This window comes from Canis lupus, chromosome 5 (genome assembly GCF_048164855.1).
Source record: "Canis lupus baileyi chromosome 5, mCanLup2.hap1, whole genome shotgun sequence".
Classification (NCBI taxonomy): Eukaryota; Metazoa; Chordata; class Mammalia; order Carnivora; family Canidae; genus Canis; species Canis lupus.
Window position 1 is genome coordinate 78,013,004 of NC_132842.1, and position 25,793 is coordinate 78,038,796.

General features: G+C 56.8%; 1 protein-coding gene across 6 annotated transcripts in view; it reads left to right on the top strand.

Annotated features, from left to right (window-relative positions):
- HSPG2 (heparan sulfate proteoglycan 2) overlaps window positions 1-25,793 on the top strand; it is a 99,258-nt gene that overhangs the window by 43,704 nt on the left and 29,761 nt on the right. For 2 of the 6 annotated variants that reach the window (XM_072827933.1, XM_072827935.1), the window contains exons 10-41: window positions 1,132-1,263; window positions 1,418-1,562; window positions 1,655-1,806; window positions 1,898-2,044; window positions 4,884-5,047; window positions 5,522-5,701; window positions 5,801-5,997; window positions 6,093-6,240; window positions 6,950-7,077; window positions 7,768-7,854; window positions 7,947-8,005; window positions 8,184-8,251; window positions 9,329-9,469; window positions 9,578-9,754; window positions 9,927-10,106; window positions 10,225-10,343; window positions 10,990-11,101; window positions 11,279-11,392; window positions 11,476-11,603; window positions 11,965-12,051; window positions 12,513-12,562; window positions 12,887-12,981; window positions 13,277-13,417; window positions 13,676-13,867; window positions 19,815-19,907; window positions 20,220-20,300; window positions 20,482-20,712; window positions 22,320-22,433; window positions 24,174-24,301; window positions 24,427-24,513; window positions 25,258-25,316; window positions 25,509-25,676. In XM_072827933.1, the coding sequence (XP_072684034.1) occupies window positions 1,132-1,263; window positions 1,418-1,562; window positions 1,655-1,806; window positions 1,898-2,044; window positions 4,884-5,047; window positions 5,522-5,701; window positions 5,801-5,997; window positions 6,093-6,240; window positions 6,950-7,077; window positions 7,768-7,854; window positions 7,947-8,005; window positions 8,184-8,251; window positions 9,329-9,469; window positions 9,578-9,754; window positions 9,927-10,106; window positions 10,225-10,343; window positions 10,990-11,101; window positions 11,279-11,392; window positions 11,476-11,603; window positions 11,965-12,051; window positions 12,513-12,562; window positions 12,887-12,981; window positions 13,277-13,417; window positions 13,676-13,867; window positions 19,815-19,907; window positions 20,220-20,300; window positions 20,482-20,712; window positions 22,320-22,433; window positions 24,174-24,301; window positions 24,427-24,513; window positions 25,258-25,316; window positions 25,509-25,676 (4,104 nt within the window). Of the gene's footprint in view, window positions 1-1,131; window positions 1,264-1,417; window positions 1,563-1,654; window positions 1,807-1,897; window positions 2,045-4,883; window positions 5,048-5,521; window positions 5,702-5,800; window positions 5,998-6,092; window positions 6,241-6,949; window positions 7,078-7,767; window positions 7,855-7,946; window positions 8,006-8,183; window positions 8,252-9,307; window positions 9,470-9,577; window positions 9,755-9,926; window positions 10,107-10,224; window positions 10,344-10,989; window positions 11,102-11,278; window positions 11,393-11,475; window positions 11,604-11,964; window positions 12,052-12,512; window positions 12,563-12,886; window positions 12,982-13,276; window positions 13,418-13,675; window positions 13,868-14,872; window positions 14,912-15,466; window positions 15,569-16,136; window positions 16,335-16,980; window positions 17,065-19,814; window positions 19,908-20,219; window positions 20,301-20,481; window positions 20,713-22,319; window positions 22,434-24,173; window positions 24,302-24,426; window positions 24,514-25,257; window positions 25,317-25,508; window positions 25,677-25,793 lie in introns of all 6 variants that reach the window. The other 4 variants (XM_072827934.1, XM_072827936.1, XM_072827931.1 and 1 more) reach the window with 3 other exon arrangements.

A 25,793-nucleotide genomic window follows, 5' to 3' on the forward strand; every position in this document is an offset into this window, starting at 1 on the left:
GTTGCCCATCCGCCCAGCTGGCATCCATCCATTCAGCCAGCGTTAAGGACGTTCTGACAGTTAAATGGGTGAGGCCGGAGAGCCAGACACCCTATTGCGTAGCATCTTGAGTGTCCTGTCCCATAGGGGAACCCTGGGGATCATTAGTCTGAGATTGAGGATGATCTTCAAACTATTTCTCTGCGATCCCGGGTCCCATGTCTGGGTACATGGTGGCCTTCCTTCTGTCCTCGAGTCCAGCTCCTCCCCTCCTTCCTCCACCTTCCCTGTCCCCTATTGGTGCTGGAGGGAAGCGACAGCATGCCACAAACTGACGAGGGTTTTAGGTTGTCCTTCCTCTGGCTGAGCTTGCCTGATGAGACATCCCCTTGGGGAAGAGGAGTAATTTAGGGCTTTAGTTGAAAAGCCGTTCTCAGCTGGGGAAAAGGCAAAGGAGACCAAGTCATTGATGGCAGAGCAGGACGGAGAATGTGAAAGCTGAGTGGCCTTGGGAACTCAGAGTGTTGGGCCAGAAGCCCCAAGCTGGTCAATAGATGGCTGCCTCCTGGCCTCTCTCACTTCCTTCCCTGTGGGTGTGTCGCCTCCCCTCAGGCTCGGCCTTCTCTGGCCTTGTCCGTGTGTCTGTCTCAAAGTCCATCTCCCCAAGGAGGAATGCCAGTCATCACCTCCTAGAGATGCCCAGCTGGGGCCCAGCCCTGGTGCCAGACTGCCTCTGGGTAGTCCACTGGTGGTAGCCTCGGGTCGGGTGCCACCCCTGGGCCAGTCAGAGGGGTACAGGCCCCCTGCAAGGCCTTCCTGGTAGAGAGAACTGTACCAGGCATTACCTGGTGTCTAGGGATAACGGCCACTTGGCCTGTGCCTTTGACAAAGGTCTTGTGTTTCTGAGGGTGCCGAGTGCGGGTAGACCTTGGTGACCATGATGTGCCGGGTATACCTCTGTTTTAGGGAATGCAGGTGGAGTGAGGGGGGCACGGGGTAATGTGATGAGCCATTCGGTGGCCGGCTGTGACAATGGGCAGTGTTGTGGCGACAGTGGGTGGGTCTCATCAGGGCAGCTGTGTGTCCTGGGAGTTGGGTGGTCCTCCTTGAGGGCAGTGTCTGCTGCCCACACCGCCTGGCTCTGTCCCCCAGCTGCCAAGCGCCCCGAGGATGTGTGCGGGCCCACGCAGTTCCGCTGTGTCTCCACGAACACGTGCATCCCGGCCAGCTTCCACTGTGACGAGGAGAGTGACTGTCCCGACCGCAGTGATGAATTTGGCTGCAGTGAGTAGGGGCTGGGGTTGGGGGGCTGCAAGCTGTGGGCCCTGGGCCCGGGGTGGGTTCCAGTCCCCCTGTCCAGAGTCTCAGTCCTGCTCCCCTCATCTGCCCCTCTTCCCTTTGCCCTTCACACCCCTCACTCCTGCTCTGGTCTCCCCAGTGCCCCCCCAGGTGGTGACCCCTCCCCAGGAGTCCATCCAGGTTTCCCGGGGTCAGACAGTGACCTTCACCTGTGTGGCCATTGGCGTCCCCACCCCCATCATCAACTGGAGGCTTAACTGGGGCCACATCCCCTCTCATCCCAGGTATGGTTCTAAGCCTGGGCAGGGCCTAGGGTATGGGGGACACTGGGCCAGTGGCCCCGACCTGATCCCGCCTCTGTCTCGGGGCTCTCCAGGGTGACAGTGACCAGCGAAGGGGGCCGTGGCACACTGACCATCCGTGACGTGAAGGAGGCAGACCAGGGTGCCTACACCTGTGAGGCCATGAATGCCCGGGGCATGGTGTTCGGCATTCCTGACGGTGTCCTGGAGCTCATTCCAAAGCGAGGTATGGCCGGTGGAGACATGGGTCCTGGGCATGTGGTGGAGCCAAGGCTGCCTGCTGGTGACCGGCTGCATACTCCTGTGCCACCCGGCAGGGCCCTGCCCCGATGGGCACTTCTACCTGGAGCACAGCGCCTCCTGCCTGCCCTGCTTCTGCTTTGGGGTCACCAACGTATGCCAGAGCAGCCGCCGCTTCCGAGACCAGATCCGGCTGCGCTTTGACCAGCCCGATGACTTCAAGGGTGCGTTGATGGGTGGACAGTTGGGCAGGCGCCATGGTGAGCGGGGGTGTGGGGTGGCATTGCGGGGTGGTAACCAGGTTCCAGTGGGCTCAGGGAGGGGACAGATAAGGGAGAGCAGTATGCGTGGGGTGGATGGGGTCAGGTTCAAGGATGGCCATAGGGTTGCTGAAGAAAGGCTGAGCCGTGTAGGAATAGCATTTCAGGGGGAAACAAACATTTTAGGAAAAACCAAATCCAGACTTGATGTCTGCCTGCTTGGGTTACAAAGAGAATGGGCTCTGGAGCCAGATTCCTTTTTTTTTTAAGGATTTTACTTATTTATTCATGAGAGACACAGAGAGGCAGAGACACAGGCAGAGGGAGAAGCAGGCTCCCTGCGGGGAGTCTGATGCAAGATTTGATCCCACGACCCCGGGATCACGACCTGAGCCCAAAGGCAGATGCTCAACCCCTGAGCCACCCGGGTGCCTCTGGAGTCAGATTCCTGGTGTAAATCACGATGCTCCCTTACTGCCTGTGTGCCTTTGGTCAAGTTACTGCCTTGTGTCTCCTTTTTCTCATCTACTAAATGGGGATAAAAGAAGAACTACCTCCCACGTTGTTGTAGGGACTTTAAGGGTTAACACTCAGAATAGTGCTCAGCCCATGGTAGGTGCCCAGTATACATCCCCTGGTGTCCTTGCCATCATCCTCATTATCCTCATCCCGAAGAGACTGAGAGGTGCCCGTGTCCCCAGAGCCAGGCTCTGGCATCTTCTTAGCCTGGGGCTGACCTCCAGCTACACCAGTTACCGTCTATGGGGCTCTTCGCTTCTCTAGGCCTCTTTCCTCAAACCTCCATTCTCTCTGGCTCTGAAAGACAGAAGGGCAGGGGCCCAGGCATGACACCGATCTGGGTTCGAGTCCCAGCTCCTGTTTCCCGCCTCTCTTCAAGCTGCACCCCATCTCACTTTCTGCATCACAAAGGATGCAAGGAAGGGACTCGGCTGCCTCCATAGTAAACTCTCAGCACTGTGGCCCAACACACAGCCATCGTGCAGCTGGTGGTCCTTGCAGGGTTGGGGTTGGTTTTACTCCTTTAAGAGGAGGACCCTGAGGCCCTCCGAGAGACTGTGGGGCATCCCTGCAGAGGCTGTTTAGAGCTGGAACCCAGGCCTGTCTAATCGGAGTCAGAACGATCAGGGGTCAGGGTAGGCAGGGATTCCAGGCTGAGCAGGTGGCGTGGACATGGATGGTGACTAGGACACAGGGGACCCAAAAACATCCTGGAAGGAAGGGAGGAGGGCAGGCCTGGGGGAGCGTGACCCAGGCTTGGGGGCTATGTATGGTCATCCTGCAGATGAGGGTGTGACTCTTCCATGGTTACAGGGCTTACATTTATGATGAAGGGGAGAAGCTGTTACCACACAGATGTAGACTTAGCACAAGGAAGGAATTTCTAAGAGACAAATCTGTCCAGGGTTGGAAGGGACTGCCTTTGGAGGTAAGGAGCCTCTCATCCCTTAGAGCTTTTTCAGTGTGGCAGTCACTAGCAACACGTGGGTATTTAAATTAAAATTAATTAACTCGCACCCCTGGGTGGCTCAGTCGGTTAAGTGGTTACGTGTCTGACTCTTGGTTTTGGCTCAGGTCATGATCTAGGGTTGTGAGATCGAGCCCCATGTCGGGCCCCATGCCCAGCAGGGAGTCTGTTTGGATTCTCTCTCTCCCTCTCCACCTGCCCCTCCCCACCATGCACACGGGCTTTCCCTCCCTCTCTCAAATTAATTAATTAATCTTTTTAAAATTTAATTAATTCACTTTCTCAGCTGCACTAGCCACATTTTGAGCACCCGGTAGCCACATATGGCTAGTGGCTACCGTATTGGAGAGGCAAGTATAGGACATGTCCATCCTCACAAACATTTTCTTAGATGGTTAGTGCTGCCCTAGAGACCTGGAAGCATGCTGTAGAGAGAAGTCCTCTGTGTGTGTGTGTATGTGTGTGTGTGTGCACGCGTGAGTGCACATGTGCACACTCATGGGGGTGTGGGGGCGGTTGGGCTAGATGACCCTCATCATGACAGCTGTTTTTGAACACTCCTTTTGTGTCACACTCTGTTTGAAGCACTTCATATCAATTTGCTCATTTTATCTTCGCAATAAACTGAAGCAAGCCAGTATTACTTCCATTTTGCAGATAAAGAAACTGAGGCCTTTGTTCAGACTCACACAGCTGAAGGGTGGTAGAACCAGGACTCGGCCTCTGTTCTTGAGCCCTGGGCAGCTCTCTACCGCCCCCTGAGGGCCGTTCCAACCCTGACAGTCCATGGAGCTGTCCTCCAACAAAAGGCTCTGAGAAGTCCTGCTACAAAGCATCCCCTTGACCTTTCTTTTGACCCTGTGGTTCCCAAATGGTTCCCAGCTGTCATTCTTCAGCACTGACTTTCCCCAGAGTGTGCTTTGGGAAATGCTGCTCCAAAACCGTAGGAAAGGAAAACACTGCTTTTTTTTTTTGGCAGGGGTGGGGGTGGGGGTGGGAAACACTAAAGTTCTCTTTAAATCAGATTTCTTGGGATCTCTGGGTGACTCAGTGGTTTAGCGCCTGCCTTTGGCCTGGGGCGTGATCCTAGAGGCCTGGGATCAAGTCCCGCATCAGGGTCCCTGCAGGGAGCCTGCTTCTCCCTCTGCCTGTGTCTCTGGCTCTCTCCGTGTGTCCCTCTTGAATAAATAAATAGAATCTTTAATCAATCATATTTCTCCCAGAACTTTCCTGTCTTTCTGGATGACCACCTCTCAAGGTGGGTGTCAACGGCCCGCTCGTGCTGTGGCGCTCATCCCTCCCTCTTGCTGTCCGCAGGGGTGAATGTGACGATGCCCGCGCAGCCCGGCATGCCACCCCTCTCCTCCACCCAGCTGCTGATCGACCCTGCTCTGCAGGAGTTCCAGCTGGTCGACCTGTCTCGACGCTTCCTGGTGCATGACTCTTTCTGGGTTCTGCCCGAGCAGTTCCTGGGCAATAAGGTGAGCGGCCAGCCTGCTGCTCTGGGTGGGGAAGGAGCCAAGCCCCCCTCACATGCCCAGAACCTCCCTGGGCTCCGCTCCCTCTGGAGCTGGTAGGCAGCAGGACAGACTCAGCTCTGGGGGAAAGGTTGGCAGTGGCTCATTCATTCGGGATGCCTGGCCACCACCCTCAGGTTAGAAGGAATGCGGACTCCGCCTTTAGGAAGGGTTCCTGGACCATTCCCCCACACCTGGGATGGGGTCAGTGCCCCTCCTCTGGCCTCCCTGGGCACCTTTTATTCTACTACCCATTGGACCGAGTACCCCAAAGGCAGAGCCAGGTCCCACCCATTTCTGCTTCCCTGGGCCCTGCCCTGTGCCAGGCATGCCATGAGTGCCAGGCACACAGGGAAGACGGAGAAGGGCCAAGTGGACACAGAGCAGGCATGGGGTGTGCCCCAGCTTCCCTGCCCTGATCTGCCTTGTCTCGGCCAGGTGGATTCCTACGGCGGCTTCCTGCGCTACAAGGTGCGCTATGAGCTGGCACGTGGCATGCTGGAGCCAGTGCAGCGGCCGGATGTGGTTCTTGTGGGCGCCGGGTTTCGCCTTCTCTCCCGAGGGCACGTGCCCACACAGCCCGGCACTCTGAACCAGCGCCAGATTCAGTTCTCTGAGGTAGGTGGTGCCTGGGCTCTCTGGGCTGTGGGGGGAAGGGGCTATGGTCTGGGCAGGTGCTAAGGCGTGACGCCTCCACACACCTCTGTTCGTATCCAGGAGCACTGGGTCCACGAGTCTGGCCGGCCGGTACAGCGGGCTGAGATGTTGCAGGTGCTGCAGAGCCTGGAGGCCGTGCTCATCCAAACCGTGTACAATGCCAAGATGGCCAGCGTGGGCCTGAGCGACATTGCCATGGACACCACCGTCACCCACGCCACCAGCCACGGTCGGGCCCACAGTGTGGAGGAGTGCAGGTGCCTGACGGAACCACAGGGTCCCCAGCAAGGTGAGGGGAGAAACAGCAAGGCTCACGGTTCCTGTAACCACTGTCTTCATCCTGCCTCCACAGATGCCCCATTGGCTATGCCGGCTTATCCTGTGAGAGCTGTGATGCCCATTTCACCCGGGTGCCTGGCGGGCCCTACCTGGGCACCTGCTCGGGCTGCAACTGTAATGGGCACGCCAGCTCTTGTGACCCTGTGTATGGCCACTGCCTGGTGAGTAGTGCCAGTTGGCACTTGGACTGGAGTAGAGGGCACAGACAGGGTGGGAAACCCAGGCTGAAGCCTCTTGGTGCCCATAAGCTTAGCATGAGCCTCTAGAATGACTGTCATGGCTGCTGGATAAACTATCATGACCTCTGGATGCATTAACAGAGATAGAGCGTCCAGATAAGGGAGGTGAAGGTCCTGCTCTCTTCCACCCTGGCCAGAACAGTCCTGGAGAGTACTGTGTTAAGGATGGTCCTTAGCAAGGCGGCCCCAAGGGGAAGAAGCCTGGAAATCATCTCTCTAAGGAATAGTAGAGGGCGCTGGGATCATGAAGTTGACAGAAGACAAGGCTCCAGCAGGGCAAACTACTATCTTCAGTTCCTCAAGAGCTGCATAGGGTGGGAAGAAACCGATTCCGGAGGGCTGAAATGGCCAATGGGTACAGGTTAGAAGAGGGAGGCAGGCTTAGGTCAGTGTAAGGCAGGCATTTAGAGCCTTCTGTGGAACAGGCTGCCTGTGTGAGGTGATGAATTCTCCATCCAGATGCAGCTGGATGCTCCCCTGTCTGCAGAGCTAGGGAGTAGTTCCAGCATGATGGAGGAGGCTGGGCCAGCCTCAAAGGGCCACCCTCAGAATCCAGTGTGGCTCTACACTGGGGGCAGAGGGACTGCTCTGTGGGACCTGAACCACTCCTTCCCCTTCCCCTTCCCCCCAGAATTGCCAGCACAACACAGAAGGGCCACAGTGCAACAAATGCAAGGCTGGCTTCTTCGGGGACGCCACAAAGGCCACAGCCACTGCCTGCCGGCCCTGCCCTTGCCCATACATTGATGCCTCCCGCAGGTCAGACCCAGCTCGGGGTTGGGGAGGCGGGGATATGCTGGGGGGAGCGGGTCGTACAGCGGCTAGGGTATACTCTGGGCAGGGAGGTGGGAGACGCAGGTTCAAATCCTAACCTGGTCACTAAATTGTCCTGTGCCTCTTGACCTCTCTGGGCCTCAGCTTCCCTCCCCATATAATGGGCCCATCTGTCTTTCTAGCGTTGCTATGAGGCTGCAGAGCAAGAATAGGTGAGCAGGGGTGCCTGGCTGGCTCAGTCAGTAGAGCATGCAACTCTTGATCTCAGGGTTGTACGTTCGAGCCCCATATTGGGCTGGAGAGATTACTTAAAAATTTTAAAAATCTTGGGACACCTGGGTGGCTCAGCGGCTGAGCATCTGCCTTCGGCCCAGGGCGTGATCCCAGGGTTCCAGGATCGAGTCCTGCATTTGACTCCCTGCAGGGAGCCTGCTTCTCCCTCTGCCTATATCTCTGCCTCTCTCTGTGTGTCTCTCATGAATGAATAAATAAAATTAAAAAAAAAATTTTTAATCTTAAAAACAAAAAAAGGAAGAGGTGAGCAAAGAAACGGCATCATGTCTCATGGCAAACTGTGCCATGTAGGCAACAGTCATTTCCCAAGGTGGGAATGTAAGCCCTGGCCTGGCCCCTCATTGCAGCCCTGCCCCATGTCCTGCCACTTGATACCCACAGATTCTCAGACACCTGCTTCCTGGACACGGATGGCCAGGCCACATGTGATGCATGTGCCCCAGGCTACACAGGCCGCCGCTGTGAGAGGTGAGGGAGAGCCAGCGGGGACTGGGGGAAGCAGGTGCTGTCCTGGGTGGGGACATGGAAGCACTGCTGACGACCCTCCCTCTCTCCACCAGCTGTGCCCCTGGATACGAGGGCAACCCCATCCAGCCAGGCGGGAAGTGCAAACCCACCAGTGAGTATCACAGCCACCGTCCCTCAGCACCTCCCTGGGCTGCCCACTGGGCCCCAGTCCTGGAGACCAGCCCCAGCCCCTCATTCCTTGGGGAGCCATCCCATCCTGCCACCTGTCTGGCCAGACTGGGTTCATCCCATTCCCACCTGCCTTGCCAACACCCACTTTGTGCTTTCAGACCAGGAGATTGTGCGCTGTGACGAGCGAGGCAGTGTGGGGACCTCTGGGGAGGCCTGCCAGTGTAAGGTATGCATGCCCTCCCCCCACCACCCAGGGGCCTCCAGTGGGCACAGCTGAGAGAGGGAGGAAGGAGGCTCCACCTTCTCCATGGCTCCTTGGCTGGTGGGTGGTGGCCTAGCCAGAGGCTGCTGGGCCTGGCCGGCTTGTCTTACCCTCACCGAGGTCACCTGCCCTCAGGAAGGAGCCTCAGCTGGGGAGTCAGGTAACCTGGGTTGAAGTCCTGGATCCTTTGCCAGTCATTCTTAGCGTGACTGTTGTATCTGTGTTGTTGTACCTTTGCTTTTTATATTCTCACACTGACGTGACCATATGGGTATTAGCAGCCCCAATTTACAGTTGAGCAACGGAGGCCCAGAGGCGGGACATGATTTGCATTAAGAGTGGGAGAATCAGGTGTCAATGGAAAAAAGAACTGGACAGATTTTGGAGTTAAGCACTCCTCATCTTAAATCCCAAAGTGGGTTAGTGAGCTGAGGGACCTGGTGTAAATCATTTCCCATCCCTGAGCCTCCGTTTTCTCATGTGAAGCATGGAGGTGTCATATACTTCTCAAAGTACTGAGAAGACTTAAATGAGACGATGGATGAACAGTAGCCAGCACAGTGCGTGAAACACTCCATAAAGAGTAGCAGCAACTTTTAACCGAGTTGCTTTACTTCAGATCTTTTTTTTTTAAAGATTTTATTTATTTACTTATTCATAAGAGGTACAGAGAGAGAGGCAGAGACACATACAGGCTTCCTGCAGGGAGCCCGATGTGGGACTCGATCCTAGGACCCCAGAATCATGTCCTGAGCTAAAGGCAGATGCTCAACCACTGAGCCACCCAGGCGTCCCACTGTATTTCAGATCTACATGTGTTTCTGAGCCTCCCACCAACCAAAGAGAAAAGGGAAAAAAGATAGGTTGCATAAGCTCCCATTAATTGGGAATTGTTCCCATGGTGGCAGCCCTGCTTACAAGTGCTCTTTCCGTGGCTTTCCTGACCTTGGGTCCCCATCTAGAATGTGGGCAGATTAAGCTGGAAGCTCCAGGCAGCCCCTCCCGTGGGCCATCCTGCAGCTCCCAGCTCTGTGCCTGCAGAACAACGTGGTGGGGCGTCTGTGCAATGAGTGTGTCGCCGGCTCTTTCCACCTGAGCACTCGTAACCCTGATGGCTGCCTCAAGTGCTTCTGCATGGGCGTCAGTCGCCAGTGTACCAGCTCCTCCTGGAGACGTGCCCAGGTACCCACGTGGGTGGGAGGGGAGACAACTGGGATCCCCGAGCCCCAGGGTGGACCATGAGCCGGTCCCAGCCCCCAGCCACCGTGCCGGTCTCTCTCCCTCTCACAGGTGCAGGGGGCTTCTGAGGAGCCCGGGCAGTTCAGTCTGACCAACGCCGCAGGCACCCACACCACCAGCGAGGGCATCTCATCACCCCTGCCTGGGGAGCTGGTCTTCTCTTCCTTCCACAGCCTCCTGACCGGACCCTACTTCTGGAGCCTCCCCTCACGCTTTCGTGGGGACAAGGTGGGCAGGGGCTGGCGGGAGAAAAGGCATTCTGGGCAGCAGACACAGCACAGGCAAAGGCCGGGAAGCAAGAGTATTACGGTGCCTTCGGAGAAAAGGTGGAAGATGTGGCTGGCGCAGGGGCATGGCTGGATGCGGGGCCTCAGCTGAGCATGTCTACCCTGTGTCCCAGGTGACCTCCTATGGAGGAGAGCTGCGCTTCACAGTGACCCAGAGGCCCCAGCCTGGCTCCACGCCCCTGCACGGGCAGCCCCTGGTTGTACTGCAGGGCAATGGCATCGTCTTGGAGCATCACACTTCCCAGGAGCCCAGCCCCGGCCAGCCCAGCACCTTCACCGTGCCCTTCCGGGAGGTGAGCAACACGCCCCGGAGCCTTGCTGGGGAGGGGTGGGCGCCCTGCCTGTCTCACTCAGGGGTGTCAGTATTTCAGGACGTCAGGGCTTACAGCACATGTGTCCTCTCCTTGGCAGCAAGCATGGCAACGGCCTGATGGGCAGCCGGCCACACGGGAGCACCTGCTGATGGCCCTGGCGGGCATCGACACCCTCCTGATCCAGGCGTCCTTCAGCCAGCGGCCAGCCGAGAGCAGGTGTCTGGGGCCAGGGCGGGAGGACAGAGGGGCTGGGGCCAGCGGTTCCAGTCTAAGCAGTGCGATGTGGTGTGGCCAGACTGCCAGCTCTCCCACATGCAGGCTGTGTGGTCTTTGGTGCCTCATTTTCCCCATCTGTAAAATCAAGATCATGGGGCCTCTGTTTGGTCGGGCTCCCTAGAAGCAAAGCTGAGATGAGGATTGCGGCAGCACACCACTCACAGTGAGAACGTGGGAGGGAGGGGGAGGGAAGGACAGACGGACGAAGGAAGGGGAAGTGGCCAGACAAGGAAGCAGTCTCAGATAAAGACAAGCCTCAGCCTCACCCCACAGGGGGCTCTGCTTTAGAGCAAAGGGGCTTTTGTATGCTCGGTCACCCTGTCCTTGTCACCCCCAGGGTGAGCAGGGTGGTATGTTCTGCCCAGGAAAGGAAAGCTCAGTCCCCGGAGAGAAAGTTGCAGGTGTAAGGCATTCGCCTCGGCCCTTACAGCAGCTGGAGGATGGACCCCCAGCTGGGGAGCCAGACGGGGCCCCACAATATCACAGCAGGGCTGATGGGAGAATTAACGACATGATCACACGTGGAGCTCCAGGGATGCCTGGCCCAGAACGTGTGCTTGTTCATAGTGGGTCTTGTCATTTCCAGGGTCTCTGGTATCAGCATGGACGTGGCTGTGCCTGAGGACACCGGCCAGGACCCCGCGCTGGAAGTGGAGCAGTGTACCTGCCCACCCGGGTACCGTGGCCCATCCTGCCAGGTGAGGCCTGCAGCCCTGCCCACCCGTGCGCCAGCCACCTCCTTAGTGCTTCCCGGCTCCTCCCCCTTTAGCTCTGCCGTCATCCCCAGGCCCACACCAGCCCCGCCACCCCGTGGGCACTGCCCTGAATGGGCCCTGCCAAGGAGGGTCCTCCTACTGCCACCTTCTTGCCCCTAGGACTGTGACACAGGCTACACACGCATGCCCAGCGGACTCTACCTGGGCACCTGTGAGCGTTGCAGCTGCCATGGCCACACGGAGGTCTGTGAGCCTGAAACAGGTACCTGCCAGGTGAGTCCTGCCCTCCTTCCTTCCGACCTCAGGGATCTGTGGCCTGCAGGGGCCCAGCCTCAACCTACGCTCTGCCCCTCCAGGGCTGCCAACACCACACGGAGGGCCCTCAGTGTGAGCAGTGCCAGCCAGGATACTACGGGGACGCCCAGCGGGGGACGCCGCAGGACTGCCAGCCATGCCCATGCTATGGAGCCCCTGCTGGTGGCCAGTGCGTCCAGCCCCTGCCTGTACCTGCCCTTTCCTGAAATATCCCCTGCCCCCTTCCAGACTCCCTTCGTCCCAGTCCCTTCTGAGAGGCAGTGGTTAAATCCTGGCCTCGCCACCACCAGGGGCCTGTGTCACTTTGTGTGAGATATGCTTCCGTCACTGGGCCTCAACTTCCTCATCTGTGAAATGGAGATAATGATACACCCCAGCTTGGCCACCCGTGTGAGAGCTGAATGAAGACTCTTAGCACAGGGCCTGGCACATAGCTCGCTTGCCCACTCTTTGTCTCCCTGCTCCCCTGGTCCTAAAGGAAGGGCTGCTGGCCTTCTAACTAGAAATTTGTACCCCCCCCCCCGCATCAGGGCTACCCATACTTGCTTTCTGGACACCGACGGCCACCCCACCTGTGACGCGTGCTCCCCAGGCCACAGCGGGCGTCACTGTGAGAGGTGAGGCAGGTGGTGGGCAGATGGGGAGCGTGCGGGAGGGGCTGCCCCAGAAGCTCCCACTCTCCCCCTCACTCAGGTCCCCAGAGGACAATCAGCTCCCCTCCCCGAGAACCTAAAACCTCAGAGATCTAAGCCTGCAGTTCACCTCCAGCCTCTGCCCCCACCCCCACCCCGGCCAGGCCAGGGCTTTCCCAGAAAACCCCTCATTCCTGCAAAAGGTCCTGGGTTCAGGGCCCGATCATGCTCACTCACTGGCTCGGTGGCCTCAGGCCTGTCCCTGCCCTTCTCCCTCCATCTCCCTATCTGTAAAATGGGCGAGTTAGGCTGATTGATTCCTTCCCACACTGTGAGGCCTGGTTCCAGCCTGAGTCCAGCAAGGGCCCCTGGCAGTCCTGGGATCACAGCAGGCTCCCCAGGATTCCGTGGCTCTGCCCTCCCTTCACCCCATGCTTTCTTCCTAGGTGTGCCCCAGGCTACTATGGCAACCCCAGCCAGGGCCAGCCATGCCAAAGTGAGTAGGGTTGGGGAGGCCTTTGGGGTTGGGCTCCCCTGTCTCCCCCAGGGGTGGATCTGGGTCAGAGCCTCAGTTCTCCTTCGACCTGCACCAAGTGACTTTACCTTCCTGCGCCTCGGCTGCTTTATCTGTACAATGGGTGTAGTAAAAAGCTCACTGGCTCCAGAGAGCTGCTATGAATGGATATAACGCCTCCGTGTGGTAGGTGGTCAGAAATAAATACTCCCTCCCTGGGTGGTGAGTTAGACGCCTAGACGGTGGTGGAAGTGAGGGTGCGTGGAGGCGGTTTGGGTTTCCAGCTCTGGCTTCCCTCTACCTCAGGAGACGGCCAACTGCCAGAGCCTATCGGCTGTGGCTGTGACCCCCAGGGCAGCGTCAGCAGCCAGTGTGACGCCGCTGGCCAGTGCCACTGCAAGGTTAGCTCAACCCCCTGCTGCCTCTGAGGCCCCGAACCACAGCCATGGTGGCTGCCCTGCTATTCCCTCTCACCGTACCCTTGGGGCCGTCCCGGAGCCCCCACCACCTATCCCGAGGCCCCATCTCTGCCCCGCTGTTCAGAGCCCGGTGGGAAATCAGGAAGCCTCTGACGGGAGCGGGGCCTAGGCACGGGGGCTGCAGGGGCTCCCCCAGAACTTCGGGAAGTGGCTGGGAGGCTGGAGGTACCAGAGATCCGCCCGAGCCCCACACCCACCCTTCTGTCCGTCCTCCCAGGCCCAGGTGGAAGGCCTCACGTGCAGTCACTGCCGGCCCCACCACTTTTACCTGAGTGCCAGCAACCCCGACGGCTGCCTGCCCTGCTTCTGCATGGGCATCACCCAGCAGTGTGTCAGCTCCTCCTACACCCGCCACCTGGTAAGAGCGTGTGCGCCGCCCCTCTCCGAGTCACCCCTGGGGCTGGGCAGAAAGCTGGCGTCCCCTATGCCTGTGAAGGCACCCACCCCCCCCGACCCCGTTATTGCTTGTGTCAGCACAGAGCCCAGCACCCCTTTCTTCTCCCCAGTGGCCTCCCCATTGCCCTGTTATTTCTGTCCTAGCCCTGCTCTCAGCAACCCTCACCCCATGACCCACCCCTGAGCCCACGCTGACACCCTGTCCTCTCTCTGCTGCTAGATCTCCACCCACTTTGCCCCCGGGGACTTCCAAGGCTTTGCCCTGGTGAACCCCCAGCGGAACAGCCGCCTGACCGGAGGCTTCTCGGTGGAACCTGTGCCCGAGGGCGCCCAGCTCTCCTTTAGCAACTTTGCCCACCTTGGCCATGAGTCCTTCTACTGGCAGCTGCCGGAGCCGTACCAGGGAGACAAGGTGTGATGCGCGGTGAGGGCGGGCAGGCTCTCCCCGGTCCCCGGTTCCGAGCCAGGCCCTGCTGAGCCCCGAGGCCAGCGGGGACTCAGACACAAGTTGACCTCAGAGCAGGCGTCGGCCACATTGTGCATAAGCGTGTGACCTTTGGGGTCAGATAGGCTTCAGTCTAAACCCAGCTCTGCCATTTATCAGCTGACTGCCTTTTGATAAACCTCAGCTCCAGGGTGGCTGGGAGGATGGGAAGCCGTGCCTGGCACACGAGAAGTGCCCTCCTGTTAATGATTATTAGCTTTCATGCAACAAAGAGGTCCTGGGTGAGGCCCTGGAAACACAGGGACAAATGACACAGCACAGTTTCAATTTCATCCATTTGCTCCCTCAACGTTCTCTCGTCTGTGCTATTGGCTCCGTGTCTAGTGTGATACTAATTCTGATTATAGGTCATCGTTATTGAGCCCTCACTGTCCCGGGCATTGCTCCAAGTGTTTGTACTTGTAAATCACCTCTACTGCCCCATGTCCCATGGGAAAACAGTCAGAGGCTGCCCTGGGATACTGCACTGGTCAGGGAGGAGCCGCGGTTTGGTGGGGAGGTGGTGGTGATGGTGGTGGTGTGGGATACAGGATCTTAGGGGCAGACTCCAGAGCAGCCTGCCCAAATATGTTCCTCGAACTGTCCATGCCCCCCAGTGGCACCCAGGGAAAGATGGTCTTGGTACAGGAGTCCCCTGCTGGCTGAGGTCAGAGCTCAAGCAGTTGTGTCCCCTCACCCAGGATTCCAGGGAGGTCAGGGACACAGGAGGGACAGTCCCCAAGCTGCCCTGTCCTTCCGTGGACAGACCCAAGTATTGCAGCCTCCTCCCCAGGCTGACCTTCTTTCTAGTCCCTTCTCCCTCTCTGGTTCCACCACTCCTGGCTTCCCTGTCTGCCTCTCTACTGCTCTGGCCTGCAGTTCACAGACCTCTTTCCCTGACTCCCTCTCTTGGCGTTTCCCTATGCCCCGCAGAGGGAGGCATATTTTGCACAGATGCGCCGGGCTCACAAGGTAGGCCCATGATCCGAGTGGTGTGAAATGGATGTGACACAGTCGTGGTGTTTTTGGAGGCTGTCAGTCCTGCATGGAGAAATGCCCAGTGCCCAAGGAAATGTGGGTCTGCATGAACCCAGGTAGTGCCTGATGGCCCCGCAGTCAGGGCACTGGGGTGCCCCAGCCCTGCAATGCCAGGAATTAGAGCTCAGAGGGTGTGTGTCCCATCTGCTCCGTGGTCTGGTCCTGGCACCTGCTGTCTGTGGCCAGAGTGGTGGCCGAGGTGACAGGGAAACTGACTCGATGCTAAACCACATGACCATACCTGGCCCACCAGGTTACCCTAGCACTGCCTCCCAAGCAACCTCCACTAACTCTGTGTGTGTGTGCGTATGCCCCTTCAGCAGCCTGGAGTTAACCCCTGTGTGCCAGCCCGGAGCGGGGAGTGTGCATCTTCCTCCCCAGCCAGTGTGGGCCTCTCTGGCCACTGTATCCATGGGGAGAGGTCACTTCCCCGGGCTCCAGCGCTGGGGCCCTGGGAGATCTGAGCTGGCCTGTGCCCTCCCCCATCAGAACCGCACGTCCCTCTCAGAGGAGCAGTTGCGGACAGCTATGACACCTGGGAGGACCATGGGGCCCCCGAAGGGCAGGGGCCGGGCACAGCGGCCATCACAGGTAACTCCGGGTCTGGCCGGGACAGGCTGCGTCTGGGGCCCCGTTCAGACCAGAGAGTATAGTTCAAGCAAGAGCCTTGAGCTGAGGTCCTGACCTTCCCAGACCATTTCCCCCAACCCAGGCCCCAGCCTAATGCCCAGGCCACTCCAGGGTTGCCCTGGGGAAACGTTCCAGAGCTGTGAAGGGCTTGGGCTGGCACCATAGGCATGCCTGTAGGTGAGGCCCAAGGAGCAGCCTCCCCAACCACAGAGGCCCCTTGGGCAGCCACCAGCCGCGCTCGCCTGAGCTGGACAGAGCTGTCGACCTGCCTCTGGCCAGGACATATCCTCTGTATGGGCGTCTCCCCGTGGGCATCTGGGCCCATCCCAGGACGACCCCTCCCTCAGGTTCATGAGGAGCAAGAGAACTTCAGATGCAAGGGCCAGAAGGCCAGGTATTCGAGAAGAGCTAGCACAGAAGTAGGGGGCTCCCTGGGCCTCGTGTGGCCTGAGGGGAGGCGAAGCGTCATGATGTCTTTCTGTCCCTCTCTGCTCCTTCCCTCTGTCCTCCCTCTCTCCCGGTCCCCCAGCTGGATGAGGCCCAGAGGCGGATGGATGCCGAGATCTGGGAGCTCCTTTCTAGCTTTGCTGCCCACCCCCACCCCCCCGCCGGGGGGCTCTTATCCCGTCCACAGCCTGCAGCTGCTCTGCAAGCAGCTCCACTTTCTTCCTCCTCCTCCTTCTCTTCCTCCTCCTCAGCTTCTGGGCCTTCCTCAGCAGGCTCTCAGGTATGCGCCGAGGCACCCGCCAGGAGACCCCCACCTGCCATGTTTTCTAGACTTCAGTTGGTTCTGAACCAACTCAACAAATTCCACCGTTTCTGCCCACTACCTGGACTCTTAGTTACCTCTTAGTTACCTGTATTTTATTTTAAGATTTTATTTTTAAAGTCACCTTAACACCCAATATGGGGCTCGAACCCACAACCCCAAGATCAAGAGTCGCATGCTCCACTGACTGAGCCAGCCAGGGGCCTCTCAGCTTTCCCTTTAAATCAACCCCGTACCAAGTCCTTTGTGCTAGTCATACATTTTCCAATAGACAATACCCACGGAATTTCTAAATGTTTTCTGGTGCGCCGTATCCATCATTGTGGGGTCCCCAGGAGGCACAGGGCAGACACGAGGAGATGCCAACCCAGCCACGCTCAGTGAGAGCAGTTGAGGTGGTGTCTGGGTTCAGGGTTGGGGAGCAAGTTGTCCCAAGAGCAGAACTTGAGCTTTGGGTGGGGGGCTTCCTCCTCTGGGCCTGCCTCGAGGGTCTACGTGCGTGTGCATGTGTGTGTATCCCTGCCAGGGCTGTAGCTGTGCTCTTGCCCGCCCCCCACCCCCAGCCCTCTCAGCAGCTGTCACTGCCTGTCCTTCTCTCTCCTAGTTCTCTCTCTCCTACGAAGGCTTCTCTCGGCTTCCTGGGAGCCTCTATTATTGGCAGCTGCCCCAAGCCTTCCTGGGGAACAAGGTAACAAGGACTTGGGGGGTAGCAGGGTGTCATCGAATCCTAGAATATTCAAGAGCCCTTTGTCAAAGCCCTTTAAGACCCAGACGAGGGATCCCTGGGTGGCGCAGCAGTTTGGCGCCTGCCTTTGGCCCAGGGCGCAATCCTCGAGACCCGGGATCAAATCCCACGTCGGGTTCCCGGTGCATGGAGCCTGCTTCTCCCTCTGCCTATGTCTCTGCCTCTCTCTCTCTGTATGACTATCATAAGTAAACAAAATTAAAAAAAAAAATTTGTTAAGACCCAGACGGGGGATACCTGGGTGGCGCAGCGGTTTGGCGCCTGCCTTTGGCCCAGGGCGCGATCCTGAAGACCCGGGATCGAGTCCCACGTTGGGCTCCCGGTGCATGGAGCCTGCTTCTCCCTCTGCCTGCTTCTCCCTCTGCCTGTGTCTCTGCCTCTCTCTCTCTCCCTCTGTTACTATCATAAATAAAAAAAATAAAAAAAAAAAAAGAAGATCAATTTAAAAAAAAAAAAAAAAAGACCCAGACGGGTAGACCAAGGCACAGAAAGAGGAAGGGACTTGCCTGGGTCCCACGTGGAGCTGAGACTGTCTCACCCAGGAGGCTTTACCCTGTGTCCGGATCACTGACCTAGCCCTTGGCTCCGCACCTACTCCTTCAGGGAACGTTCATTTAGCACTTCCTGTGCGCTGTGTTGTGTGTGGGCAGAAGACGACCCTGGCCTCCCCAGCTCACTGTTCCTCCGATTGTGGCTCCTGTCATTGTCAGCATCGTCAATAATAGCATTGTTGTTACCGTTGGCGTAGCGTTAGGATTGACATCAGCTCTATGTTGTTCCAAAAGACAGAATGCCTCTTAAGAATACACATAACAGGGACGCCTGGGTGGCTCAGCGGTTTGGTGCCTGCCTTCGGCCCAGGGCGTGATCCCAGAGTCCCAGGATCGAGTCCCACATCGTGCTCCCTGCAGGGAGCCTGCTTCTCCCTCTGCCTATGTCTCCGCCTCTCTCTGTATGCCTCTCTTGAATAAATAAATAAAATATTAAAAAAGAAAAGAATACATATAACATGCAGTAAAATGACATTCAGAGAAGCAGATAGGACCACACGGTCCAGGGGGAACTGAGGATGAAAAAGACTTGCTAAAGCCGAGGGCAGAGCCAGGGGTCACGAGAAGCTGGCAAGCTTGTAGGCCGTGCATCCCGCAGGCACTCTGCTCAGTGCAGTATTTTACACAGCCTATGTTACTTAATCTTTGTGCTACCCTTCAAGTTACTTTGTTTTTTAAAGGAAAATTTTATTTATTTGAGAGAGAGAGAGTGCGTGTAAAAGAGAGGGAGTGCAAGCAGGGGAGAGGGGCAGAGGGAGAAGCAGACTCCGCATGGCAGGGAGCCCAATGTGGGACTCGATCTCAGGACCCTGGGGTCATGACCTGAGTTAAAGGCAGACCCTTAGCTGACTGAGCCACCTGGGCACCCTCTTCAAGGTACTTTTCCACATTTTATTATCACTTCCATTACCCTCAGAGAGGGTAAGTGACTTGTCCAAGGCTGTCCAGCCAGTACAGCTGGACTTGAACTCCAGTCTTACACTTGACAGTCTGTTCCCTGAACCACCCTGCTGCACATGCCTGTGGCTTGGTCCTAGATGTGGCAACGGACTTGCCGACATCCAAAGCAAGCAGGAAACTGCTTCGGTGTTGTCCGGTTACACCTCACAGTTCCTTACCTCACTCTGATCTCATGGAGAACATCCTCAGGACTGGTGTAGCTCACGGCCTGGCATGTAGTCAGTAGGCATTTAATAAATGCTCACCAACTGAATGAACAAATGTGCTAGACCTGACATACTGTGATACCGATCTGAACATCTGCCCTGGTGGCAGAGGAGAGAAAGTTCTGGGGCAGAGCCAGGGCCTTGGCTGCCCATGTGAAAGCCCCCAGCAGGAGGCCTAAGGACTCTTCCAGTTATGAGCAATAAAAAAACTCACGTCCAGCTGGCTGGTATGCAGCAGAGAATCTACTGACTCCTGTAACTACAAAATCCAAGGATGCTGGTATCAGGCATGGCTGGGTCCCGGGTCCCTGCTGCTTTTATCTCAATTGGCATCATTCTCTGTCTTCCACTCTGGCTAGTAAAAGGAAGTGTCTTTGTTCCAGTGGAAAGAGCAGAAGTGCCAGGTTTTCGTGTCCATCCCTGAGGAGTGGAAGAGAGAGCGGTAGAAGATGGCACACTCGCCAGGCCTGGCTCGTGTCTGCCCTCAAACCACATGGCCCGCATGCAGGACATAATTTTCTTTCAAGGAAACCAAGGCCACAGTTTGGCAAAAAGCGGGCAAATGGATCCTAAGCAGACACAACCCAGCTGCCCAAGAGACAAGACCTCGGAAGGCCCACCCTCGGGCCTGCCCCCACGACCGGAGCCTTTGGGCCTTCTGCGGCCTGCAGGCCCTCGTGCTGGTCACCGTCAGGATCCCCGTCTACTGTATGGGAAATTTCTCCCAATGGAAAGGGACTTGGAGCTTGTTTGCTGAGTCATCAAGCTGCGCAGGGTCACCACCAGCTGGCCCAAGGCTCTGAAGGGATTGAGAGGTGTCCTGTCTCCTGGGCAAGCAGAGGCCATGCACGAGGACCTCTGGTTGAATGGAGGGGACAGCGCAGGTGCAAAAGCGCCTTGAGGGGCTCCGCCCACTCACCTGTAGGGTCCCTGAAGGCAGAGTCAGGCCATGACTATAGGGCTTGCGTCTTTGCAGGTGGCGGCTTATGGTGGGAAGCTGCGGTATACCCTCTCCTACACAGCAGCGGGGCAGGGCAGCCCGCTCTCTGACCCTGACGTCCAGATCACGGTAAGCACATGGATCCCAGTCCCGTGGGCACCCTCGGTGTCCTTTCAGCCCAGCACTCAGCCGGCCTGGCATGAGCTGGAGGGCTAAGGCCTATGCCCCCCACTGCCACCATCCAGTTAGACACTAGCCGGGCAGAGGCCCAGCTGCTGGGAGAAGGCGGCAGTGAGCATGTACCCGCTTGCTCTGGGCACATGAGCTTGGGAAATCAGAGAGGTGGGAGGCTGGTGTGACGGAGAGGCTGGGACCAGTGGAGGACTCCTGTGTCCCTGAGAGCCCCTCGGTCCCCCCCAATCCTGCTGGTATCTCCCCCAGGGCAACAACATCATGCTGGTGGCCTCCCAGCCAGCGCTGCAGGGCTCTGAGAGGAAGAGCTTTGAGATCATTTTCCGAGAGGTAAGAGGCGCCCGACAGTACCGTGTCTGACACTCCCCCATCCCCACCCTGCTTTGACACCAGCCACCCCTGCCTGTCCCCAGCCGGTGCCTGGAGGCTGGGGGTTCGGGTAGGGGGTGCTGCACGAATAGCTCACAAAGCCCAACACCCCGCACCCATGCTTGCTCTTTCCCCCACCCAGGAATTCTGGCGCCGGCCTGATGGGCAGCCGGCCACCCGTGAGCACCTCCTGATGGCGCTGGCTGACCTGGATGAGCTCCTGGTCCGGGCCACGTTCTCCTCGATGCCCCTGGCAACCAGCATCAACTCAGTCAGCCTGGAAGTCGCCCAGCCGGGGCCCTCGGAGGGACCCCGGGCCCTGGAGGTGGAGGAGTGTCGGTGTCCTCCGGGCTACATTGGCTTATCCTGCCAGGTGGGTGGGGCCAGCCCGGACACCTGTGCTCTAGTTCGGCCGGGGCAGCAAGCTGGTCATCTGGCATTTCCATGACCTGTGATTACTGCCATAACTAGCGTACGGTGCAGAATCTCATTCTTCCTGACACCCCCGAGAAGTGTGTAATTATCCCCTTTTGACAGATTCTTTTTAAGTAGAGGCTCTGAAGGGTGAGTGCTTACCCAAGGGCATACAGCTACATTCACCCAAGCTAAGACCCAGCTCTTGCTCCCAGAGTGCCCCCCAGAGACAGGGAGACAATACCAGACACAGGTTACCCTTGGCCAAAGCAGAGCATAGGCCTGCCTCAAGGAGGCAAACTGTGGAGCAGGGTAGGATTCCGGGCAGGAGGGCAGGATTAGCAGAAACTCAGAAGGAGGAATGTATGTAGGGTACGTATGTAGCCTGCAATGCAGAAGGGTCACCCCTGGAAAGCTGGGCGTGGGTGGGGGGCAGGGACCACTTCCTTGGGCCCAGAACAAGGCTCCGTTCAGCAGGGCATGCCAAGCTGTGAAGGGAGTGCTGTGATCTGCGCTGGGCCTCTGGAAAATTCTTCTGCCCCGGGGAGAGATTAGGAGTCCTATTTAGAGGGAGGGCGGTGGGGGGGAGCAGAGGGTGTCAGTCGCAGAGAACATAAGAGAGCGTCCTCAGGGTTTGGCTGGAGACCGTACCACCGAGTTTCTAGGCACACGGCAGGCACCCAGTCAACACCAGATGAGTGAATTTGGAACTGAGCAAGGGGGGCGGCGGGAGGGGAGGGGGCGGGCTGCAAGGCTAGGTGGGCGGCCAGGAGGTCAAGTGGGGGAACAGCCAGCACCCGGACTCAGGAACCCCCCAGTGGAAAGCGCACACCTCCGCAGTCTTACATCTGTGCCCCTTTGCTGTGGCCACAAGAACTTTCAAATCCAAATAGATGAACTGCACATCCTTTGAAGTGATAAAATTTAGCACATTTTGAAGGAGAAGTCCTGGGGTGAGCAGAATAATCCCGTGTGCACATTTTCTGCAGCGAAGCAACGCAGATTTATAAACATCCCTTTGAAATGGTTGGGGTGGGAGGGTCTGGAGGGGTTTCAAAGGAGGGGTAGTGAATAGAAATTCTTTGTTTCCAGAACCCATGATTACTCACGTAGAATGTGTAAAAACATCCTCAATCGTATGTGTGCTGCCTCTTTCACTTCATTTAGTGAATGTAAGGCAGTTGTGAAGATCTCCAGGGGCTCATTCCAAATCTGGGTCTCCTGAACCTGGGTTTTTCATCAGAGAGTGAAGTTTTTCAATAGAGACCCTGCCAGAAGAATTTTCAGAAACAAAAAGGGCAAAATGGAGAAGGGTTCTCCGTTAAGGGTGACCTGCAATTTTAGTAACTTCAGAGTGGCTGGAGGTGGCAGGCAGGATGGGGACAGACAGGGTCCCCAGCTTCCAGAGTGAAGACAGAGAGAGGATGCTGGGGTGGGGGGAGGGCTGGGCCTGGGATTTCCCAGCCTGGAGCCAATGGGAGCCTAGACTGGAGAGATGCTGGAGGGAGAGGATTCTGGTCTGTAGTACCACAGTGGAGATAGAGACCAGCCCTCCTCTCTCCCTAGGACTGCGCCCCAGGCTACACGCGGACTGGCAGTGGGCTCTACCTCGGACACTGTGAGCTGTGTGAATGCAACGGCCACTCAGACGTGTGCCACCCAGAGACGGGGGCCTGTTCGGTAAGCTGCAAGCAGGGCAGGGGCAGGGGTCAGTTTATTCTGGCCAGGTTGGGGGGGGGGCACTGGGGCTGCCCGAGAGGCAGGGAGAGGTGGGCTTGGCAAGGTAGGCCGAGGCCCAGGGGTGGGACAAAGCTCCTGGACCCGCAGTCTGTGGAGTGGGGGGGAGGTAGTGCTGCAGACATGGTAGGTCGGCCAGAATGTTAGAATAACATCTTTCTTTATAAAAAAAAAAAAAACGTTGGTTCCTGCTATGTCATATCACCAGAGTGACACTTGTTGTCTGTGGAGGAATCAGGCTACAGAGACAAACCAAAAAGAAAGTAAAAATCCCCTATAATCCTACCACCTGAAGGTAATCATTGTCAGCATTAGTGTGAGTGGAACTCTTTTGTTTTTTTCTTGGGCTAATATTTACACATATCAATATGCCTTTTGTTTTACAAATAAATATATCATCATTGTGTTTGATGATCAGCTTTATTTACTTAACAAGTTCATGAACATCTTCCCAGATCATTAAATGCGTGTTTGTCTGGGAACTTTTCAGAGAGGTGCACACGCACGTAGGCTCCCCCCAGGTGTGTGGTCAGGGACTGGGTGGTTGACAGATCCACAGCTAAACCCAGAGCAAGGAACAGGGGCTGTTAATAAAATAAACACAGATCTCATTGGAGGAGAACATAAAACCCACACATATTTTCTTTTCTTTTTTAAAGATTTTATTTATTTATTCATGAGAAACACAGAAAGGAGAGGGAGGAAGAGGCAGAGGGATCATGCATGGAGCCTGAAATGGGACTCGATCCCGGGTCTCCAGGATCACACCTCGGCCGAAGGCGTCACTAAACCGCTGAGCCACCCGGGCTGCCCAACCCACACATATTTTCATGATGAAGCATGAATTACAAAGCTCTGCCCCCACCCACCCAAGTGTATGCCTTTACTTTTCTCTGATGTCACAGGCATTTGGGTAGAAAAATGTGACAAGTGCAATCAACATCATCCTCTTGAAAAAAATATTTTATTGGTGCGCCCGGGTGGCTCAGTAAGTTAAGCTCCCAACTCTTGGTTTTGGCTCAGGTTGTGGTCTCAGGGTTGTGGAATTGAGCCCCAAGGTGGGCTCCGCACTCAGCACAGAGTCTTCCATGGCATTCTCTCCTCCCCCCCCCACCCCCTCACAGGTCACATGCACTCGCTCGTGCTTGCTTTCTCAAAGAAATAAATTAATCTTTTTAAATTTTTTATTAAATTTGTATTTCAATTCCAGTATAGTTAATATACAGTGATATATTGACATCATCCTTTTTTTTTTTTTTAAGATTTTTATTTATTAACTCAGAGACACAGGAGAGAGGCAGAGACATAGATAGAGGGAGAAGCAGGCTCTCTGCAGGGAGTGCAATGCGAGACTCGATCCCAGGACCCCAGGATCACGACCTGAGTCAAAGACACTCAACCACTGAGCCACCCAGGCACCCCAACATCATCCTTTTTGATAGCTCTGGGGGTGGATGTTCATTTTAATTTATCCAGCTCCCTGTTTATGTTTGTTTCCAGCATTTTGCTTTTATAAACATCACTGAGGTGAACATCCTGTAGTGAGATCTTTGTGCCACTCTACAATTACTTCTTTAAGTAGGCTTACAAACCTGGAATTTCCAGGTCAAGGGATTATAGAATCGTACAGTTTTTGGTAAATGTTGCCAAATGGTGAGCGGCCGACACCCTTGTGCCTTGTAGCAGTGCCAGCACAACGCCGCTGGGGAGTTCTGTGAGCTCTGTGCACCTGGCTACTATGGAGATGCCACAGCTGGGACACCTGAGGACTGCCAGCCCTGTGCCTGCCCACTGACCAACCCGGAGAACATGTGGGTGCCCTCACTCAGGGCCCAAGGAGGAACTCCCACTGGGGAGCAGAGGGCACCAAAGAAGCGGAGGGGGTAGGGTGGAGAGTGGGTGTCCTGTGGCCTGACCTCTGCCTCCCCCATCCCAGGTTCTCCCGCACCTGTGAGAGCCTGGGGGCTGGTGGGTATCGCTGCACAGCCTGCGAACTTGGCTACGCTGGCCAGTACTGTGAGCAGTAAGTTTGCAAATAGAACGGATGGTGGGCGGGGCGGGGGGGTGGGGCATGTGCTAGACTCCTAGGTAAGAGCCCTGGGTGCTGTTGCTCAGAAAGGTCCCTGCCAGGATCACATCCCTCCCCTGCCCCAAACTCACCCTTCCAGGAGTCCCCATTATCCTTGAGCCAAGCCCAAGCTCATCCCACTTTTGACACCCAGACCTACCATAGGTGGGCTTAACCTCTTGACTTCCCAATGTTCAGGTCTTTCCACGTTCCCTCTACCTGGAACATTCCTCAACCCTCAGACTTCCCCTTCCCAGCTAACTCCTGTTTGGCCTTCTAAGCTCAGCCTCATGCACTCATTCAGCATGTTTTTATTGAGCAACTACTGTCCCTCATTCTCATTTACAGTTTCCATGTTGGTTTCCCCACAACTGAGTTCTCTAAGAGTGTCATGGTGTTCACTGTCCTATTTTCATAACCTAGCATAATAGTTGCTTAATAAATGCTTGTGGAATGAATGTTTCCCTGGAGAATACAGGCCTTATTATTAGCCTTGTTACCCAACCCGATGACATTGACCTCTGCTCCCCTTCCTCAGCTCAGTGAGACCGTGTGTTGGGGTCCCTTTGATCTATAAAGTCCCACCGGGGTTGCGAGCCTCCCTTCCCCACGGGCTTCTGGCTCCCCAAGCCCACCGTGAGGCGTGGAGTCCCCTGGGCTCAGGGGCCTGCCAGAGCTGGGCTTTGTTCTACCTTACAGGTGTGCCCCCGGTTACGTGGGTAACCCCAGTGTGCGGGGGGGCCGATGCCTGCCACAGGGTAAGTGGGATTGTGGCCCTGGGTGAGGGTGATGGGCAAAGCAGTGAGCCTAGGAAGTTGGAGGACTACTAAGGCCAAAGAGAGGAGACAGGGCTGAGGGAGGGGCCTGCCAGTCTTTGGGAAGACAGACCTGCCACAATGCCATGCGGTGGGAGCCGCCTGCCTGAGCGGCCTCTCCTGCCCTTTCTCCAGCAGATGCAGCCCCGCTGGTGGTCCAGGTGCATCCAGCTCGGAGCATAGTACCCCAAGGTGGCTCCCACTCCCTGCGGTGCCAGGTCAGTGGGAGCCCACCTCACTACTTTTACTGGTCTCGTGAGGATGGGCGTCCCGTGCCAGGCAGCACCCAGCAGCGACACCAAGGTACCCATAGCCCCAAGCCCCTCAGCCCTGTGAGCTCACCCTGCTGGGAGGGGAGGCACAGGCCTATTCACTGGGATCCTATCCTTACACACAGGGCCACGTGGGGGAAGGGATGCA